The sequence below is a fragment of the Carassius carassius genome, chromosome 2, assembly GCF_963082965.1.
Source record: "Carassius carassius chromosome 2, fCarCar2.1, whole genome shotgun sequence".
NCBI lineage: Eukaryota > Metazoa > Chordata > Actinopteri > Cypriniformes > Cyprinidae > Carassius > Carassius carassius.
In genome coordinates this window covers 17,889,990-17,912,987 of record NC_081756.1, presented here as the reverse complement: position 1 = coordinate 17,912,987, position 22,998 = coordinate 17,889,990, and the positions used below count along the sequence as shown (strand labels likewise).

Genomic DNA, 22,998 nt, shown 5'->3' with positions numbered 1-22,998 from the left:
GAAGTGAGCGCTGCAGTCAGGAAAATTTGACTCTGCAAAATGTTGGCAGGTTTTGGCAAGTGATAATTACTTTTCCATATTTCCCTCATATTCCCAACACGCGCCTTATTTGCAGTGATCGACAACGTCGCACATGACAGTTACTGTTCGCTGGACCATTATTAAACGACACCCCATCCAGATCCAGCCCTCCCATCCGCGCGATATAAAACCAACATCTGACGCCTCCAGTCATAATAGATGTTCGCGGGCTGAGAGAGAGAGAGATAGAGAGAAAGAGCGAACCACCAATAGCGTTTAGAAATGTCCAGTTTAAGTGAAGCCAGTTTTTGTCACTGTGGGTTCCTCACATACCTTGTGCTGTTCTCTTTTTACATTTCAATAGCGTCCTCAGTGAGCCTTGACCTGCCTCAACTAAGAAACAAAGTTGCAAGGATCAAAGTTAACCCGAGAGGAAGTTTATGGGCAACAGGTGAGATGCATACACGACTTATTATTGTGCTACATATATCGTGACTTTTACCAGGAACAGAAATGTGATTTGGCACTAAGGTCATTTTATGGGGAAGAAAAGTGTTGTGGACAGCGAACGCTTGCTGACCGAGGATGACTCCACGATGAAAGCCGTCGAGGCTGCACTGAATCCCCAGCAGGAGATGCTGAGGATCGTGCTTCAGACACACCTCGACTCTCCAGAGATCCGCCCTAAAGTTCCGGTAAGAACCGAGGCTGGATCTTCTGTTAATTTTGAAGTAATTTCTACTCTTGTCTGAAAAGAATATGAGAGATAATATTCTCCTGTTGTAAATAGTTTTCATTAAAATGTTATTTAAATTAATGTGTTGTTTGACTTAAAATGTAATTAGCGCAATTCTATCAACCTTGTATAATCTATCGTAATCAATATATTGTGATCAGTAATAATCAATGATTAAATATAATCGACAAATGATTGGAATAAACTGTTTCTGGTCGTTCTAGGGGACTGCAATATTAATGAAGATATTAGATAGCTACATCCAAGACAATAAAAAATGATGACTGCCATCGTCTGAGATCTTCAACGTGTTTCATTCACATGGAAATTGTAATCGCTTTTTCATCAACTGTAATTTTGTTTCTTAACTAAAACTATTTACCACCTCCATGTCACAAGAAATGCAACAAGTTATACTTGTATATTTATTTTTAGAGGATGTCCAGAATTCTTTTCCCAATAATTTGTATTTAATAAAGAATTAATTAGTCAAGTCAGTTGCTCCTGCATGAAACTACAATGTTAAAAGTGTCAATTTTTGATATCTAAATTTCTATAATTAGTGGAAGTATTTATTTAGCCTATATGTATTTATTTATTAACCTCAATAGCAGATGAGCGAATGGTTAGGATTTAGAGAATGATTCAGTGGGTTTTCATTGTAGAATTAGGTATTCAGATGGTAACGAAAAGTTTATATATATGTATATATATATATAATATATATATATATATTTATATATATATATATATATATATATATATATATATATATATATATATATATATATATATATATATATATATATATATATATATATATATATATATATATGAAAACTGAAAACTTTACACACAGAAAACATCAGAAAGAAATGCATGGGTGAGAAAAGCAAAACTACATAAACTAGAAAGTTGATCAAAGCACAACTGTATAATCTGTTATGTCTAATCTAATGCGAATCTAACACAAAAATAAGATAATTTAACCTGAACATAATAACAAATCTCAACAAGTTCTAAAACTTATAATGACAACCCATCAAAATGCTAAATTTCATGCTCAATGCTCAGTCAAACTGGGGGGGAGCTGGGGGGACCCAAACCTCCAATAGGCATTAAGGGACCCCCCATAACACCCAAAAATATACGTTTGGGGTCCCTTGGTTCTTCAGTAAAACTATAATACTTGAAACATGAAATTATTGAAAATGAAATAAAAAGATTTGATTGCTGTATTTAATTTAGACCAGCTCATGTTTTATCGTATTTTATAGTGTTGCTCATTATAACTAATCACACACGATTCTGTTGAGATTAGGAATGTAGTGGTACTTTACTGATTAAATATAATAATTTGACCCAGAAGATAATGCACACTTCTAGAATTAAAATGGCTTTATTAAAGTAAAAATGCCCATAAATGGTAAAAATTACTGTAAACTTGTTGGAAAAGATGAATTTCTGTCCCTGCTGTAAACTGACCACGCAGAACATGAAGAATATCAAAAAACTTCAGTCAGCTGTCCACGGCAGTCCTGCAGCACGACATAGGCTACTCAGCAAAATATCATCTTATCATTGTTATCAATAAAATCCCACAAAAAAATAGCGAGGTATCATTTTTTTCTATATTGCACACGCCTAGGCTAGATATTTAATTTCATTGCTTAGTGATTGCTAACTTCTTTACTTAGTGATTGCTTGGTACACCTAATTCACTGAGCATCGTAAAATAAGCTTTCCTAGTGATAAGAGGACAAGACAAAAAAATATGAACATATTTATATAAGATTTATTGATTGATTCATTGATTGAAAGGGGAGTTTGTGTGTGTGTGTGTGTGTGTGGGGGGGGGGCTATTTAGGGGGACCCCCCAAAAGCTTTGACACAATTCGAACACTAAAATTAATTATAAGCTTTTTATCTTGTAGACAATACAAATGATAACAACCATATTTGACCTGCCTTGTCTCCATTTAGTCAACACAACACATCACAACACATTTGTCTTTCCTTAGTAATATATGATCAGGTAACCAAAGAAATATGTATGAATATCATAACAACAATTCTATTTTGAACATGTTAATTGTACATGTTGTGTAAGAAGCCTGGATTAATTATTGTATTCAATTTTATTCAAGGTTTTTTTTTTCAAACGTGACTCAAAAAATATTAGCAATTTTAATGACTAATACATCACTTTTATCAGCCTATACTACCACAACGTTTTGCATATGAGGGGAGAAATTGTTGAGATGGATGTGCAAAAAATGCCCCTATATTTTCCTTAGATTTGCTGTTCATGAATTCATGCATTTCTAATAGTTATAAAGGTGGATTTAATTTGACCGAGGGAACACGGGCTGTTGTAGTTTCTTAATGCCAGCAGGAGAGTTATGCATTGGGCTGTCGCCGAGAGAACAGACAGCGCAGCTCGCGATATTGAGGTCAGTGGGACACGTGACTGGCGCTGTCCAGTTGGATGCTCTGTTGACTTGCGGAGCCTCACAATCGCACGATATGCATCTGCTATTAACGTGAATTTCTCTCCTTCGATTAAAATATATAGCCTGGCCTCGGCGTGATCATGGGACAATGTGGCGTTATTTCTTCGAAGACGGTTTTAGTCTTCCTAAATCTGTTTTTTTGGGTAAGTTGCTTACAGTATAATAGTTTGAATGAATGCAATGGAGGGCGGGCACTATGGCATAGCTGTACAGGGATGCACAAGCTACTGCGAATGAGCTGTTGTTAACATGCATACTCGACAGGCTTTCAATAAACAGAAATCCGTCATGATTTTGACTAAAAGCATCACTGAATGATTCCAAGCGCAGTATTGCACATTGGTTTTGTCTATTTTGTCCCCATTTGTCACGTCAGAGCACTAGCTACAATATATTTGGTTGATGGAACGAATGTCAAATCACACAAATTATATAATGAAAACTCAGCTTTTAGCGTTACAAAGGCTTTGCATACACGCAATAAAAGATCCATACAGGCTATAATCAAATCTATTCATGAAATAAGAATTACAATATCGTCTGTAATAGCAAAGAGAATCAAGACTTCACCTTCCAGCTTCCTTGTATGGGGATTTTTGTAGAGCAGGAATAATGTAACACTTGGTTTTTGTGCTGAAATGTTGTTCTGGTTTTTGTTTCATTTATTCTGAAAGATATGAAAATTAATCAATCGTGTTAATTAAATTTATATCTATATTGAGTTTAATAATGAAACTGGAATAATATGATTGTTACAGCCAAAATACCTAAATAATTGTAATCTGGCTTGTGATGAATAATAAAATGTTAATGTTTGTCAAAACACAACCTAGTCAGGAACATGGACCTGTTTTGTTGTGTTTTCTCCCATGTGCTCCCCGTGACCCAGTTTTTATCCTCTCATAGATTTGTCAATTGATTCACATGTGTTTTGTAATTACCACTCATCAAGCCCTGTATTTTAGGGTTGTCTGCTCCATGTTTTCTTGTCTGGTATTGTTCGTCTCCTGATGGTCCTACGTGTGTCTCCTGCCTATCTTGTTTAACCCTTGGTTTGTCTATTAAAAACTATTATTCATGAATCTCCTGCTTCTCCATGTTCCTCGCTCCTACACAGTACGCAACTGCGACAAACCTAAAACACTATACAGGTGCTGGTCATATAATTAGAATATCATCAAAAATCAACTATTTCACTAATTCCATTCAAAAAGTAAAACTTGTGTATTATATTCATTCATTACACACAGACTGATATATTTAAAATGTTTATTTCTTTTAATTTTAATGATTATAACTGACAACTAAGGAAAATCCCAAATTCAGTATCTCAGAAAATGTGAATATTGTGAAAAGGTTCAATATTGAAGACACCTGGTGCCACACTCTAATCAGTTAATTAACTCAAAACACCTGCAAAGGCCTTTAAATGGTCTCTCAGTCTAGTTTTGTAGACTACACAATCATGGGGAAGACTGCTGACTTGACAGTTGTCCAAAAGACGACCATTGACATCTTGCACAAGGAGGGCAAGACACAAAAGGTCATTGCAAAAGAGGCTGGATGTTCACAGAGCTCTGTGTCCAAAGCACATTAATAGAGAGGCGAAGGGAAGGAAAAGACGTGGTAGATAAAAGTGTACAAGCAATAGGGATAACCGCACCCTGTAGAGGATTGTGAAACAAAACCCATTCAAAAAAGTGGGGGAGATTCACAAAGAGTGGACTGCAGCCGGAGACAGTGCTTCAAGAACCACTACGCACAGACGTATGCAAGACATGGGTTTCAGCTGTCACATTCCTTGTGTCAAGCCACTCTTGTACAACAGACAGCGTCAGAAGCGTCAAGAAGACAAAAAGGACTGGACTGCTGCTGAGTGGTCCAAAGTTATGTTCTCTGATGAAAGTAAATTTTGTATTTCCTTTGGAAATCAGGGTCCCAGAGTCTGGAGGAAGAGAGGAGAGGCACACAACCCACGTTGCTTGAGGTCCAATGTAAAGTTTCCACAGTCAGTGATGGTTTTGGGTGCCATGTCATGTGCTGGTGTTGGTCCACTGTGTTTTCTGAGATCCAAGGTCAACGCAGCCGTATACCAGGAAGTTTTAGAGCACTTCATGCTTCCTGCTGCTGACCAACTTTATGGAGATGCAGATTTCATTTTCAACAGGACTTGGCACCTGCACATAGTGCCAAAGCTACCAGTACCTGGTTTAAGGACCATGGTATCCCTGTTCTTAATTGGCCAGCAAACTCGCCTGACCTTAACCCCATAGAAAATCTATGGGGTATTGTGAGGAGAACGATGCGATATGCCAGACCCAAGAATACAGAAGAGCTGAAGGCCACTATCAGAGCAACCTGGGCTCTCATAACACCTGAGCAGTGCCACAGACTGATCGACTCCATGCCACACCACATTGCTACAGTAATTCAGGCAAAAGGACCCCCAACTAAGTATTGAGTGCTGTACATGCTCATACTTTTCATGTTCATACTTTTCAGTTGGCCAAGATTTCTAAAAACCCTTTCTGTGTATTGGTCTTAAGTAATATTTTCTGAAATACTGAATTTGGGATTTTCCTTAGTTGTCAGTTATAATCATCAAAATTAAAAGAAATAAACATTTGAATTATATCAACCCGTGTGTAATGAATGAATATAATATACAAGTTTTCGCATTTTGAATGGAATTAGTGAAATAAATAAACTTTTTGATGATATTCTAATTATATAACTAGCACCTATATATTTTAATATCATAATACACAGTTTAATTGTAACAATTTCAATACAACACTAAAGATACACTTGGAAAGAACGTCAATGAAAAAACATTTTAAAATCTAACATATTCCACTTTTTAGGTTTTTGAGAATTAAAACTGCTTATAAATGATTTGACAGATTTAATAAAATTATAATCATGAAAAAAATAAATAAAAACGAACTAACAATTTTTCTGTTGCACCTTTCCCAGGCTGCCGCAGGTATACTGTGCTACATTGGGGCCTATGTTTTCATCACGTATGATGACTATGACCATTTTTTTGAGGATATCTACACTTTAATCCCTGCCATGGTAATAATTGCTGTGGGTACGCTTCTTTTTGTCATTGGTTTCATTGGATGCTGTGCCACCATTCGAGAAAGCCGCTGTGGCCTGGTCACGGTAAACTACAGTCTGATACCCCTCATTTTCACATACCTAGCTCTAATGATTTTTCATGCAGACTCTTTCCTGATTTTTCTTGTCTGATTTTTCTGCAGTTCTCGGCAGTGCTGCTACTGGTATTTGCCACAGAGGTGGTTGTAGTGGTGCTTGGCTATATTTACAGAGCCAAGGTGGGAAATAATTAAATGATACGTACATGTGCATGTAGGTAGTTTGAAAGTGTTATTGTTAAAACATTGAAACGTCTTTTTTCTGAAAGGTCGAGGCGGTGGTGAATCACTCTATTCAAAAAGTATATAATGAATATAAAGGCACCAACACAGATGCTCCAAGCAGGGCCATTGATTATGTCCAGAGACAGGTAAGACCATTATTTCCTTGGTCTCTTTCTCCCCACCATTTTTCCATCTCTCTAAACTTATTTTCTTACAATCTTTAACTTTTAGCTTCACTGTTGTGGCATTCATAACTACTCCGATTGGATGAACACTTACTGGTTTATTGAGTCCAAAAATAACAGTGTGCCATTGAGCTGCTGCAAACCCACCATCAGTAATTGCACTGGGGCGTTAATGCGACCAGGAGACCTCTACCCAGAGGTAACACCCTCACACACTTTCTACAGACCTTCAGTCCAAACTATTAAATGATAACTAATTAAGTCTTACTGAAGTCAAAGGTCAGAAGTCAGAAAGAGCTTTATTACCTATTATGTTTACACATACAAGGAATTTGAATTGGCTACAGGATCTTCCAGTGCAGAAGAAAGTACGGGCATATAGTGCAGACATACATAGGAATTACACAGTAGAGGTGGAATATAACACTAATAACATGTAACACTAACTGAACTTCTTGTTACAGGGCTGTGAAGCTCTTGTAGTAAAGAAACTCAAGGACATTATGCTGTACGTCATACTGGCTGCATTAACATTCGCTGCCATACAGGTAAAAAGCTTTGTTGTGCATGTCAACCACAGTCATACACTCAAATTAAGTGGTCGTTTGTCAATTAAGGAGTGGTCTATATAATTTTAACCGGAAGTGAAAAATAATGAAAACACCAAGTTTTTTTTTTGTTTTGTTTTTGTTTTTTTGCTTCGAAATCAGCTAATCATAGTAATTACTTGGCTACTCAATAAATAATAAATATTTGCACATGAAAGATTGATCTGAGCTTAAATTATTTTCTAATCTTCCCTGGATATTTGATTAAAGTTTCTGCTGAGACATAAATAGTCCATTACGATGCGAAACAATCGGCCTAGCAACATATAGGTATTAGGTAACAGAGATGCTACAGTAGATGGCGCCACTTTGTAGGCGTTTTGTAGGAGACCATTGCGAGACATGAAAGTAGAAAACATTATAACAGAGAACTGAAACCTCTCTGGACGTTATTGGTGGAGCTTGACGGTCCAACCACATCCTAATTATAACTAGGCCAAGCTCCACCCGTTTGTTCTGCAGAGGTCCACCCATTTGACCCATTTCAATCTGCAGTGAGCGTCACTTGTCTAATTACAAGTTCATTCCCAGATATACAACACAAGATGGCGATATTACTCAATGTATTTTAGTGTGTGGCGCTGTATTATTATGATTTCTTTTCTTAAAAAATCGCAGGGGAATATAGTCATTAAAACATATAAATCTATAAAATAATCAAATCTAAACTAAATTAGTCATATCAAATATCACATCAATTACATCTAATACACCAATTACCTTTTCAACAGCGGAGATGTCTTAGTTTTACAATTATTCTGTACAAAGATTAACAAATCATAAAAGATCTTTAAATCAGTAGAAAACATCTACTTTAAACTTTGGATAACATGGATAATATAAATTTATTATTTTAAAGTGAGTTTCTTGACTTACACTTTTTAATATATCTGACCCAGGTTTATAGAAAAAAAGTGACTAATAATCATGAATACATGATTTCTCTAATACAAAAGTTGTTTAATTTTTTTAGTATTATTTTTGTTGTTGTTGTTGTTGTTGTTGTTGTTGTTGTTGTAAAGACCACCAACAGTAAGATCCAGAAGAGAACCAATTATACATATTTTCATTTTTAATAAGGTGAATTAGGATCCGGGATATAAAACAAGTGAGTTTTAAATATTAATATTTAGACACGTTTATCTCAAGAATATTAAGAATTGCTGCTGTCTTTGACACTGGTTGTTTCTCTTGTTGTTAGGCCAAGCATAAAAGTCAAAAACTAAATGGCTGTGTTATCTTAAAAAAAAAAAAAAAAAAAACATATACTGTTTACAGATACAAATAAGATGTAATATTACAATGAATACTATAATTTAGATACTATATTATATTCTCAGAAATTGCTGCTAAATTAAATAAAGTTTACGTGTTTTTTTATTTTATTTTATGACAAGGCAGGTTATTGCAGCACAAAAGAACAGAGTTTTTAACCACTTAAAAACGTTCTTTTTGCATGTCTCTCCTCGTAATCTCTTAGTTATGTATATTTTAAAAACTAGAACCAGCACTATGCTCATTAGCATGTTGGAAATTATGTCAGATGACCCTTCTCACCAATCCAGTAATTATCTTCAAGTAGGAGGTGGGAAAAGGGAGGGTGCATCTCAATCAGTTCCCTAGTTCACTGTCTCAATCACAAAATCCTTCCAATACACTGGAAACCTTGGAGAATCTATGCTCACTATGGTCCTTTATCAGAAATATTCAATATTTACATTATATACATTTTAAAAAGCGTGAAATGTGCATTACACTCATCATAACTCAACTCAACACACACCATAACAAGGGATAGAAGTTTTGAAAATACAAACCGTGATTTCATTGTATTCAAACATAAAGACATTGTAAGACAGCAGTGAACATATAACTAACAAATGGGATATGCAACATTTTTTTTATTAATGCACTTTAAACAGCATTAAAAACATGATCCTGCTGTTGTTGATAAATAATATGGGCATTATTGCCTGCTTGATGTTAATAGTTAATGCAGGACATTTGAAATATTTTCTCATCATTATTAATGCCAGCATCCAGCATTATTTTGACCATTGTTTCCTTTTCTCCACACAGATGCTTGGGCTGCTGTGTGCGTGTGTGGTCCTTTGCCGCAGAGGTCATGACCCTGCCTATGAACTGCTTGTCAGCAGGGGTATAGATGCCTGAGTGGTACCGCATGGCATCATGGGAACGGCTGGTCCTCCTAGCCAGTGTACTGTACATATTTCAACTGAATCAGGCTACCACTTTTCTAGTATTAAAATCAGTTTCAATACATTTGTTTGACATAAAATCAAAGCTTTGACAGCTTGAATAGCCTCACACTGCTTTAGTTGTGAAGAATATGTTCCTAAAAGAAGTATTGAATTGTTTCTTTATTCTCAGCACTACTGATGTTAGAGTCTGATGAGCGGAAAATCATCATTCATTTGTTTATTATATTGTAAACTTTTTACACTAATTGATTCCATGTGTCATGGTAATGTGATATAATGTGTTATTAAGTGGTGGTTAGTCCAAAGACTGAAGTCACTGGTTGACATAGTTTTCCCTTGTTTACAGTACGTGTTGTAGAAGTAATCCCTTTGAGTTATAATGAAGAAGAAAGATTGTTCTGTTTATTTAAATTATTTTCTGACAACTTTCCTTTCTTCTCATTTAGAGTTTATATTTAGAAAAATATTGTGATGAAAAGGGGTTAAACTAAATCATTTATTTTAAACCTAGCAGCAGCATTAAACTTGCAATTAAAAACAAGGATACGTAACATAAAGCCAGTCAGGTATTTGGCAGTAAAACAATCAAAAGCGCAAGTCTAACAAAATATCAAATTGAAACTGAGCATTTGAAAATTCACTAGAATATCTCTATTTTCAGTTTATGATAAAAAGGCTTTTTTGGGAGACTTTTATTTCCTAAAATGGTTGTGCAATGCCTGGGACCAGCAAAAATATTTACTTTAAAAAATTACTTAAAATCCATGCATTTACTTTTCAAATTAACAGTTTAAGCATTTTTGAATGTGACTTTAATGGAAGTGTTACTCTGAAAAGGTCACTGACATGAATGCTCAATAATACTCACACTGTAGCATGAAAACACTCATGTTTTACACATATTTATACATTATTTAATAGATTCATGCTTTTTATTTCTCCCAGCAGAAGTATAACAGTGACTAATACGGAGTACCTAGTGTAATGTATGTTGATCTGGGTCAATAAATCGAAGAAATTTTAATTATCCATTAAGTGATTGTTTTTTATATATCATATTGCACATTAAGACTCTGTATTAGTTATTCAAGCTCTGTCCATTCAGACATTTAACTCAGAAAATCTAAAAATAAATAAAAATTATTCATACTTTTCATTTTCATTACTTATAGTTCCTCCGAAAATTAACTGACAAAACAAACACAAGCTCTCTGAAAACACTTTTGAGCATGACATAAGAAAATTGTTTTTAAACATTTGTTTAAAATGGCTTTGATCAGTGTATTTACGTAAACTCTGCAGGAGGACACTAACAGCAGTGAACAAAATGTCATGGTGTTTTGGAGGGTTTGGCTGTCAATAAATTAACTTTAGCTTCCTGTGCATAATGTGTGGTGTGAAAATGAAGGGCAAAACAAGAACTGTTTTATTTTAACCATTTAAATGATGCAAACTTTTTATTGCAATTTATTTTCAGTGTTTCCATTTACTGTTGAGTACATTTGCCAAAACAGTTTATTGATCTTCAAAAGATCTTTGTTTCCGATGCTGAACTAGTATACTGTTCTTTGTAAAACTCACAGACAACATAATATTGTTTTCAAATGCTTCACAGTGTGACAGAGTGATGAAAATAATATCAAAATAGCTTCTAAAAGTGCTGTAAATGTAGGAGATCAATACAAGCTCACTAAATCTATAGTCTGTGTTTCACAGTGCAAAGTGGTGCATCATCAGGCATTTTTCAAGCAGCACCCTAATTTATATAGCATAAAGAGATATACAGAAAGCTACTTCTTTTACATAAACTGTATGCTAATTCACCTTTTGCTAAAGTGAAATAAAGGGCTATATTAACATATTTTAGAATATAAAGTTAACAAGTGAGCTATATATGTATAGTAACATGTGTGTTTATATATACATAATTAGAGTTTAAATACACATTTTCATTTTATTAAGAACATTTGTTTTGTATTAAACAATCAGACACATCTCACTGAAACACACACACACACACACACACACACACACACACACACACATACACACACACACACACACACATATATATATATATATATATATATATATATATATATATATATATATGCTTTGGTTCTTAACCTGATCTTTTATAACATACAAAATTCAGTTTCTCTGAACAGTCTCTGCTCTCCCAACTTTTAGCTGCCAGGTTTTGAGATCCACAGTAAAGGGGACTGGCAGGGCATACTGGCAGCTGGACCATATTTCCCAGAGACTCCCCATTGACCCAGAACCAGGAGCCTGCCAGGAAGCGCAAACCTGTCCACACGCTGGGGGTTTGCAAGTCTGCAGTCTTGTTATTGGCTTGGAAGAGATGCAAACTGGTTGGCAGAGAGGCCAAGCCAGAGTGTTGAGTCCTGCAGTGTTCTAAAGCCTCCTCCCAGCTCTTGTTCTCCATCACCAGGATCAGTTCAGGCACCCACTCGTAGCAGAAAAAAGGGTACTGTTTTCCACAATCGTAGTCATACAATTCACCACCTGAACTCTTACCACAAAATGCTGTATTGGGGCTGTCCGGTTGACCAGTCCTCCATGCCATAGAAATGTTTACGCTTCCATCACTCCAAACCCATCTGCCATTAACACAGGGCTTGCTCAGTCCGATCCAGCTGTGTGTGCTATCAGCTATCTGATTCTTTGAATCGTTTTTGAACCTTAGAAGTTCCTCTTGGCTGTCTATGGTGGACAGGTCAGCATAATTCTTTCTGCAAAACATCTGAGCATCTCTCCAAGTCTTGGCATTATTAATAAAAATGTGTTTCCTGTTCAAAGTTAAAGTCAGCTCACAATGAGCTGACAGAAAAAGAGAAATCCAGAAAATCTTCATCTCTTCTGTGGGAAGCAAGTCAGTAAATACAGTCATAAGGCAGACTCCTAAAATATATAGAAACCCAAATTTGCAACTTGTTAGTCAGCAGCATATGCAAATATTCATTTAGAGATCAGATGTCATGAACACGTAACAAACACTGTAACGACTAGTCTCACACTGAGATCTTTATTGTGATGCCTTAATTCAGCCATTTAATTAATAGCTCACAGCAATTCAAAAGAAAGAAAGACCCTTGCCTGACAATAATGCAGATCATATTAGACTGATGTTTTCTCCTTCTCTCCAAAACTCACTGTGCCCAAAATATCACAGAATTAAAAATGACAGAAACTGAAGTTTAGTGTTATATAATGTCATGCGATTGTTGAAAACATGCAAAAGAAATAAACTTATTAAGAGTGATCATTTATTTACATTTTACTATTTTACTATGCCCAGGGTTTAAATTGTGATTGTGTCATTTATAAAATTTTATATGCTTAAGTTTAAAGGTCACATGCAAAGATTATCTTATTATATATATATATATATATATATATATATATATATATATATATATATATATTTATATATATATATATATATATTTATATATATATATATATATATAAACAATAACAACAACGACAACACACCAAATACAAACCTTATGCAAAACACATGGAAAAGTACAGGGACAAATGGAAAATATCTGACTTCAATGTTTTACTCTTTCTCTTCAGAAATTGCTATTAAGACTATAAGAAATAATTAGTATATATTATTCATAGATTTTTCAATTAATATAGTTAATATAAAGACATTTTCTGAAAACTTAAGTTAACTTAAGTACTGAAAATGACTTCTTTATTTTACTAGCTTACTATGAAACTATTATATCTAAAAAGAAAAAAATGAGCAGATAATGTTGCGTAATGCTTTGGCTTTAGGGTTGGGTATCTGGATGGAAAACAAATCTCCTAAAACTGGATTAATATTTAAAAGGCAACTAGAATTTGAACATCTTTTTAAAAATGAAAACAAAATAAAAAAAACTATCAAGTCAGGGCTAACAATTCCATTACATTCATTGCATAATGAATATGTGGTTTAAAAAAGAATCAACAGCTTGTGAAAGGCAATCTGCAAAGAAACAACAATGATTTACATGCCCTTTATTTTGATATGCCAAGTTTAAGGAACAATGTACTTTATAAATAAGTAAATGTGTCTTCTTATGTTCAAGCACTGAATATAAAGACACTACATTCAAAGCTTTGGTCAGATGGAAAGTATAGAATTTGACGGGTTAAACAATTAGGATAATTATATATCAGACATTTTACTGTTAAATGTACTGTATGCACGTTTGCATGTCTATTGCACTCGTTTTTGATCATACAATTTTTACATGAATATCTACTCAGCACCAAACTTGCACAAATAAAAATACATAATATAATTAAATACTAGATCAAATTGAATGTTTTTATTTATTTTCACATAATTTAGTCATAGTATACATCCATCCATCCATCTTTTCTTCAAACCACTTATTCTAATCAAGGCCGCAAGCAGAGAATCATGTTGGATGGATGCTCAGTTCATTTTTGCATTAATTTATTACATTTATGGAGTAACATAACATGCTGTTATGTTTGCTTCAGTGGTTTGGATTAGGGTCTTTTGTTCATTTAAACAAAGTCTGCTGCCTAATTTCCCCTTCCGTATTGCCAGAACATGATGGATGTATAGAATTATCAGGCAAAGGCACAGCCCCAGTGACAGCTTTGTACCCTTTTTTTTTTTTTGAGAGAGAGAGAGAGAGAGAGAGAGATCAGATGTTTACATATCTCTGTGCATTTACTTGGTTTGCATTTGAAATAGGCAGAGAACCACTTTAGATGCCCTCACTAGGGCTTCTTTAATTCAAAGAATTTTATTGTTAAATCAACTAAATATCAATCAATTTTATTTTATGACAACTTAATCTTGTGTTTGATTATATATTTATTCCACCCCAGTGACAGCTTTGTATTTTCTTTTTATTTCAAACACGTTTGCATATTTCTGTGCATTTTTTGGTGTGCTTTTAAAATTGAATCAAAACATAATCAGAACTTACTCAAGGTTACTTATGATTTTATTAAAGTCATGCCTCTCTTTAGTTAAATGTAGCTTTTAATGCATTTACATTTCTGAATGCATTGCTGAGGCATATGGGTTTGACATGTCCTTTTTTGAGGGAACTTGCATGCAGATTACAACATCTACCAGACAAATAAACTATGATAAATTATAGCAATATTACAAAATTAATAATAAATATGTACATAACAGTATACATTTAATAAAAGGGTGTAAGAAAAAAAGAAAAAACATTATAATTCATAGTTCTAATACAAGTAATATCATATTTTTGTGTAAATCCTAACTATACACCATGGTAAAAAATGGACTAAACCTTATCATAATCGGAACTATTAGACAAACAACTGCAGAATATTTTATATTCACTTATAGATTGTTTAAGAATAATTCTAAAAATGCTTGTCGAGAAAGCTAATATCTTTCAATATGATGTACTGCTAGTACACTGATATAATCACTCTACATCAATTTGCATGCTGAACTAGTTCACAGACTTAGTGTTGATGAATACTAAATTCTATTTGATGGGATTATGTTCAGGATGAGCAGCAGCAAGACGTGTACTGTAACTCTGTGGTGAAATTTTGGTCAAGTACGTTCCAGGGACCAGCCCGGATATTCCATCCCTCCACGCTTTCCACCACCCATCCTCGCCTTGCTCAGTGATTGTGACAACTTGTCCTTTACTGACAGACAGTTCATCATCTTCCTAGAAAGGGCAGGGAGTTGAGTATACAATACATTTCTTACAATCAGACTGTAAACACTATATATATATATATATATATAAAAATTATAAAGACGTTTTAAACTTTTTAAAGGGGTCATATGAGGCGAGTGTTACAAGCTCTTGGTCCATGAAGAAGATCTGTAAACTTGCAAAGACTAAAGTCTCAAATCCAAAAAGATATTCTTTATCAAAGTTAAGACTCTGCCACACCCTCCTAAACCCGCTCAGTCAAACACGCCTCACATGTCTACGTCCCTATGTGGAAATATTTGCGTAATGCTGCCCGGATGTTCACTCAAAGAACGAAGGTGTGGTTTCAGTAACCGCTGTTAGTGTTGAGGCAGCCATGTCAGGGAGATGCTGTGTGTTTCTAGGCGAAAGCAAAAAGCACTTTATTTGGCTTTCCGAAAGTAGATGAATTTAGGAATCTTTAAGATCACTTATAACAGAACAGCAACACATTTTATGGATGATTGTTTCGTGAACCTAGGAGAGGAGATCATTCTGACTTTGCTACGACAATCTCGTGCTTCTGAATCAGCGACTGGAAGTATGTTTTGTTATTAGTTTAAGTATTTGCTATTTAATGTTCAAATGCGGTGTTTTGCGTGTCGCGTGTGTGTGTCTGTGTGAGAGAGAGACGGTCACTCAGTGGAGTCAGCTGTCTTAACCATCTGTGGTTTGTGTACTGCAAACACATACGAGCTTCATCACTGTGTCTTTCACACCACTCTGTTCCTCTTTCAGGCTTGAACTGATGGTAAAACTAAGGACATTATTAACTGTCTTTACATTTATTTTGAAAGATGTAGCTTGTGATTATGGAAATGGGTGTTACATTTCCAATGAGTACTTGCGATGTTAAGCCAATCACAATGCACTGGGTCAGCTGGCCAATCAGAGCAGACTGCGCTTGTCGGAAGGAGAAAACGACACGCTTGAGAGAGGTGGGGCATAGAGTACCTATAATAATGTACAGCATTTGAAAAATACTGTGTTTTTTGAACATTAAAGCATGTCAACATATTCTGTTACACCATATACACAAAATAATGATCTTTAAAAAAGCATCATATGACCTCTTTAACAAGGGTGTCGGGCAAATTTTTATATATGTTAAAAATTACATTTATGATGTTTATATACATTTCTTTGAATTACAATTCTTTTTATGTCTACTTTGAATTGTAGTTCCCGATCGCTACCTCAATTCCAATTCTGAAACTAAACAGAAACTTTAAAAAGCATGCATGCTAAATTCAATTGTGAATTGTGCACAATCGTGGAGTCTGTTACAATAATCAGTTTTACTAACAGCAAATAAATGACAAATGCAAGTTTGTCTGTACTTCTGGGATAAAAATAATAACTATAAATAGTTACTGTATTCATTTACCTGAGCTTTAAAATCATATAACACCATGTACTTCTCAGTTACTCCTCCTGTTTGTTGAGCTGATGTGTATGTTCCGGCCGAATTACTGCCTGCTTCTGGGTACCCTGTGATGTTCAGCAATGTTCAGTTCAATACTGTTTATTAAAGTGCTTGTGAGTATATTAGTTTAATGCTCTTTGCATACTGACTTAACTCTACGTTTACGACTTCACAGAAGTGATACTGACCACTGAAAGAAGTCCCTGGAATAACGGCAGATAATCTGCAGATATAATAGATAGAGTTTCACAATCAAGTTACAAAAAACATAAAATATAAGTTATTTATAATTAAGTTTATGTAGTCCAGACATTCACCTTTTCGTTTCAACCCCCCTGACTCCTCCATTAGCATCCAAGTCAGAGTAACTCTGAAACTCAATGGGAGCTTAAGAGACATTGAGGAGTGACTGTCAGTTTATGTAGAATTTCATCATCTTATATCGGCTCTGTAACTGTTAGATTTCTGAAGTAAATTATGATGATGGTGAATCTACCTGGAGGACGACAGGCCGTCTTTTTCATTTTAATGAAGCAGTTGTTGTCAGCGATGATGTCACATTGCTCTAAAAGCTTTCTTACTTCTTCATAGCACTACAACACAAAATAAAACAGTTGTTATGATTGTGAGTTATAAACAGCATTTGGATAGACTTGTATATAAAGATGGAGAAATGTTGACATGTACATCATCATCCTGGACACACTGCATGGATATCAGATTGCAATGATCCCATAACGCACAGCGCAAGATATTAATGCGCTCAGACTCCTGCTGCTGAAACACCTACAAAGTGACACACAAGTACAAAGTAAAAAAATATATATATTTTTCATGTTACTTCCTTTTAAAATGCAGCCAGTAAATTAAGAACCATTTCCTTTTTTTTTGGTACCATTTTTGGTAATGACATTTTCTTGACTCATCTAAATCTTTGTACCACATCAGTAAATATTCTCCAGCTCTAAGACAGAATGCTATAACTGTTTATCACATGCCTGTGAGATTGTCTTCTCTCATTTAGTCATCATTACCCTAAAGAAAACATGAAGCTCTGCTCAATTCTTTATACATGGCTCCTTCCGTAAACATTACTTTTTTCCACAGTCTATGCATGCTTTTGTACATGTTCTTTACCTCACATGCACTCCTGTATGTCCTGTCCCAGTCCTGGCAAGTCTTCTCTAATTGATCAACATTCAATTTGTACTGTTTTTCTAAACCAGCAAAGAAAATAAAACAGAGAATCAGCTCTCCATTCATGAGCTATGTAAGAAAATAACTTGGCGGAAAAATGTAAATAACATGTAAAAAAAAAAAAAAAAAAAAAGAAAGGTTGGAAAATTTCAAGACGTATGTGACCCTGGACCACAAAACTATTCTTAAGTGTCATTTGAATAAATACGCTTTCCATTGATGTATGGTTTGTTAGGATCAGACTCTAAAATTTGAGGGAGAAAAAAAATTGCAATCTTAGCAATGCTTATTACTAATCAAAAATTAAGTTTTGCTATATTTACGGTAGGAAATTTACAAAATACTTTCATGGAACATGATCATTACTTAATAACTTAAAAAGTAAAAACAATAATTTTGACACATGCAATATTTTTTGCTATTGCTACAAATATACCCCAGTGACTTAAGACTGGTTTTGTGGACCAGGGTAACATATTTTAAGCATTCAAATCTACACAACCATCCAGAAGTTTGGGGTTAGTACGTTTTTGTTTTGTTTTTTTGTTAAAGAAGAAGAAATTAATACTTTTTAATATGGCAAGGATGCATTAAATTGGCCAAAAGTGACAGTAAAAACATCTAGAATGTCTTTTTTTTTTACTTTATATTCATTAAGGAATTCTGAAAAATGTAGCATGTTTCCACAAATATATGAAGCAGCACAATAGTATTCACTGAGAATAAAATAAATGTTTCTTGAGCACCAAATTTTCTCATGTGATAATGAAGACTGGCAGCTGAAACTTTACTTTTCTAATCATAAAAATTAATACAAATATATTATAATTTTATATCAAATATTCACAATATAATTTTTACTCTATTTTTACAGATTCATACACATATTCACAATGGCTGATTAAATGCTTGACTTATTTTGACTTCTTCCAAGAAAGACATTACAATGCATCTGTCCTTTTACTGCCAACAGGATCATAACAACAGTTAAGTCTGGAGGCACAAACCTGCCAGGCTAGCTGCTTGCCTGCATAATCGGGCCCTGTTCATCACCTGCAACACAGTACAATGATAAATAGCCATATTCAATGTCTGAACCTGACTTATTTGAAGAGCAGTGTAACATATATTGTACAAATAATCTGGAACATAACGGGTAAACATATTGACAAAATTGTCACAAAGTCTCAATTCTAAAGAAATGTAAGTGTTACACTGACTGATGGTAGTACAGTTTCTTACAACACTGAGGTGGAATGATGGCCAGTCAGACTGAAACAAGTTTGTCTTTCTTTAATCCTCATTTAGCCCTTACTGTGACCACAAACCTGCCATACGTAATTTTTCACAACTGTCCAAAGTTCCAGAATTAAAGTGAACACTTTCCTTCAGGAAAATTTAGAAACATTTAACTTACTTAAGTATTTAGTATATAAAAAGTTACATTACATGTTTAATGTTTTTTAGGCTCTCACACCTTTTCTGACTGCCGGTGGGTGGAGGTGTTCACATTTGTCTTCTTGCCCACTGATTGCTCAGCTTCTTCAGCCTCCTTACACCTCTGTTCATATAACCTTTTTGACTGCAGGACATATAGTGAAGAAAATTGATTCAAAGGCAGTAAATGTGCAAGACCAAAGTGAAAGGGGAGGAGAGTATAGAACTCGTTATAAAAACGTATCACACGATCTGTGGTGTTTCTGTGGTTGTACAACACAGGAAGTTCAAGTCTTATTATATCCAGAGATAGCAAACATACCTACAAACCAACCAACCTATTCTTATTTTCTCTCATTCACTGTCACCATCTGCTTCTATTCTCTTTTAATTTCCTGTCTCTCTACACATCTCTTGCTGGTAAAAAATAAATGTTTCTAAGGCTTCAAACCCAAAGTCTGCATTTGTCTTATTGTGTACTGTCTAATCATGTCCAAATTCAGTCTACAAGTAGCCTACAGTCACTACATGGCTCTGTTTCTTCTTCCAGTTTCTACTTCTTTCTCTTCCTCATTTGGCTGATACTGAATTTGTGTGGACCCTGAGAATGATGTGTCATTTACGCCATGAACATCTAATGAAAGGGGGGGCATGAGGACTTAGCATTGGTAAATAGATACTTGTTTTAATCAGATTTATTGTACTTACCTCGATGGTCTTCTTGTGCAACAGCATTTTAGGCTTCTGAAGTTTTTCAATAATCTCTTCAAGCTAATTAGGAATAACAGACATTAGCTTTGATCTTCAATCCCTTGCATTATTAAATTAATTAATGATTATTCATTCTTTACGAAATACAACAAATTATGTTTGTATTAATGCAGGCGACCATTTACGGTACAATGCTTTTCTGCTTACAAACCAAAATGCCAGTTTTCTTCCTCTTTCACACTGACCATGGAAACATCACCAAAGTGCAGGGCTGTGTGCATAACATCCTGGATCATTTGATTTATTTCCTACCTTTTTTCTCTGTTCCCTCTGGTGCTCTCGAAATGCCTCTATTTTCTGAACTTCCTCCTTTATGCTTTCAGAGAGATGGATGTGCAGGTTTCCAGTCTTCTCAATTTCTGGAAAACAATGCAAATCTGGTTGAGAACACAGCATTCAAAGCATTTTTCTAGGATGGAGGCAAAAGGGAATCGCATCACTTCACATACCTGCTTTTAACTTGTCAAACGATGCCTTTAAAGTTCTGGGTATGGAAGAGAAATAATGTAATGAATACATAAACACTTCTTTCACACATATACACTTTGAACACATATACTGTATATTGAAGCTAAGAAAGTTTTAAATAAATATGAGGCAGTTACTAGGAATAGTTGAAAAAGTGGCATTCCCTAAAATCAACATGTCATTTGAATCCAGAGAAGGGCGTGTTTTTTAAAATGGAATTTGTTTGAGTGATATTTATAAACCAATTTACCCAATCTCGGTTTGACCTTCTGCCTTCCGAGCAATTGCCACCAGATCTCGGCCGTACTTCTCCTCCGCTAGTGCTCTGTGAAGGAGAACAGAAGTCACACACTGACATTCACAGAGACATGCCGCTATAAATAACTACTCCACACCTCATTTTCAACAGTTCTTCTACATCTTTGCACATGTGCCTGCCATCCTGTAACCTCTGCAATATTGCCTCATATCCTGACAGGTCAGTAAAGTCAGTACCCTGAAAAGACACCAAACATGCAACATATAAGATACATGGAACACATATATAGTAGTCATTCGGATCATTTGGGGTATATATTTTCTGAGCACTAAGGACACTATTCTTTGGAGAACCATTAAAAATAAGTATTTGTGTTAAATATGAAAATGGTCTTGAATAAGATTTTAAAGATTGTAGTTTTAAATTTAACTGCTCTCATGTTATAACAAGGATGTTATTACAAGGAAATCTGTCATTTAAAACTAAGCTACACTTTATTTTGATAGTCAATTTTGGACATTCTACTAACTATAAGCAACTTTGTTACTAGATGTCTTCTAACTAACTCTCATTAGAGTACTATTAAGTTAGGGATAGGGTAGTAGATAAGTAGAATAAGTAAAATGTAAAATGACTATAAGATATAGTCAGTAGAATGTATGTTGGGGGACCAGCAAAACAAAGTGACAAGACAGTACAAGAGTAGACACTGAAGTTTTCTTAATTCGCCTTAGAAAACACAAAATACAATGCAAAATTGAAATATAGGAAATTGTATTTCCCGTAGCCTACATTGTGAGAAATCTTAAGACTTATAAACAAGAACTTACCCAAAAGGCATCGCAGAACAGTAAAGCCATCTTCTTTATTACGTAAAGTTATTACTCAGAAGTAATGAGTGCTGATGACGCTGAGACAGACTACATTAAAGTTGCTATAAAGGGTAAAGAAAGACAAGCTACACTGTGAAGTGAAGTGTTTCAAATAAGGAAGAAACTGCGTAGTGGTCAACTTTGATCTCTTGACGTCTTCATATGCTCTTTAAAAGAGGAAGAGTAATGCTGCATATGCAAGTGTCAGCCCGCGGTTTCTGCAGAGGTGACAATGAAATTTGCCAGAGAACGCTAAACGAACCAAGATTAAGATAGAGCAAACTGTTTACAATTTTATTGTAACACTGCACCATTGAGGAAAAGTGATTTCGGTGGGCATTTCACTTATTTGTTTAGGGCAATAAGGAACATATCAATAAATATCCTGCTAAAAAGAAAAAAAAATAGAATCACAGATTTTGTAATGGTTTTACTGGTTATAATTGGGATTCTATTGGTTCCGAGAGGGCGTTTTTTGTCCCGTTCAAAACAACGATTACTTTCACCAGCAGAGGCCGCTGCGAGCTTTACTGATTACTAGTCGCGCGCCGCTACTGTAGACATTTAAGTCATAAAGTCACAATTTTGTTAAAATCCTATTTTGATCTGTTTACTATTTGCAGTTGTTACTTTTCATACATTCTAAAAACACAGGGTTAAAAGCAACCCAATTTGGGTTATTTTTAACCCAAGGACAGAACACATTTTGGGTTAATTTTACTCAGCAAACTGGGTTGTTTATTTAGCCCAGCTAATGGGTGGGTTCATTGTCAACCTTTCAGCATTAAACGTTGTATCAACGTTATTTCAGCGTTGAAACAACAACTGACATTATTTAAACAGTCCGTATTTAAACGTTGAAGGTCAGTAATAAGGAAATGGCCCTCACTGCAGACAGAGCACGAGATCAAGGGGGCGTGGTTGGATCCAGATCCAACTCCTCCCACCTTACATACTTAAACCTACCCGTCTCCACCCCCTAATTCCTAAAACCACCCATCTACACCCCTAAACCTCACAGAGCTCCACCCCTAAGCCTACATCTCCACCCCCAAGATGTGGCTCCGACCACGCCCCCTGATCTAGTGTTCTGCAGTGAGGGGCTACTGGTCTTATTTTTACTTAGCCTACATGAACTAATTTACAG

At 35.0% G+C, this 22,998-nt stretch overlaps 3 protein-coding genes across 4 annotated transcripts; 2 read left to right on the top strand and 1 right to left on the bottom strand.

The window, feature by feature from the left end:
- Positions 1 to 211: 211 nt before the first annotated feature.
- LOC132097326 (neuromedin-B-like) lies at positions 212 to 1,242 on the top strand. The gene is made up of 3 exons (XM_059502955.1): positions 212 to 472; positions 553 to 716; positions 982 to 1,242. The coding sequence occupies exons 1-3, from the start codon at positions 304 to 306 to the stop codon at positions 1,036 to 1,038; spliced, it is 390 nt and encodes a 129-aa protein (XP_059358938.1). The 5' UTR covers positions 212 to 303; the 3' UTR covers positions 1,039 to 1,242.
- A 1,966-nt stretch (positions 1,243 to 3,208) lies between these two features.
- LOC132105128 (tetraspanin-3-like) lies at positions 3,209 to 10,702 on the top strand. Its single transcript, XM_059510426.1, has 7 exons — positions 3,209 to 3,413; positions 6,247 to 6,438; positions 6,537 to 6,611; positions 6,701 to 6,802; positions 6,888 to 7,040; positions 7,306 to 7,389; positions 9,529 to 10,702. Exons 1-7 carry the CDS (start codon positions 3,351 to 3,353, stop codon positions 9,619 to 9,621), a joined length of 762 nt encoding a protein of 253 aa, XP_059366409.1. The 5' UTR covers positions 3,209 to 3,350; the 3' UTR covers positions 9,622 to 10,702.
- A 3,921-nt stretch (positions 10,703 to 14,623) lies between these two features.
- LOC132105102 (proline-serine-threonine phosphatase-interacting protein 1-like) lies at positions 14,624 to 22,007 on the bottom strand. Of its 2 annotated transcripts, none has more exons than XM_059510425.1 (15): positions 21,810 to 22,007; positions 21,116 to 21,216; positions 20,971 to 21,045; positions 20,702 to 20,736; positions 20,505 to 20,611; positions 20,190 to 20,252; positions 19,522 to 19,626; positions 19,052 to 19,097; positions 17,985 to 18,064; positions 17,535 to 17,633; positions 17,344 to 17,440; positions 17,165 to 17,234; positions 17,036 to 17,070; positions 16,809 to 16,912; positions 14,624 to 15,387 (listed from the first exon to the last, which is right to left on the bottom strand). In XM_059510425.1, exons 1-15 carry the CDS (start codon positions 21,837 to 21,839, stop codon positions 15,271 to 15,273), a joined length of 1,164 nt encoding a protein of 387 aa, XP_059366408.1. In that variant the 5' UTR covers positions 21,840 to 22,007; the 3' UTR covers positions 14,624 to 15,270. The 2 variants fall into 2 exon arrangements, with proteins under 2 accessions (XP_059366408.1, XP_059366407.1); XM_059510424.1 differs by having other exon boundaries at positions 14,626 to 15,391; positions 21,810 to 22,004.
- Between the last annotated feature and the right edge of the window lie 991 nt (positions 22,008 to 22,998).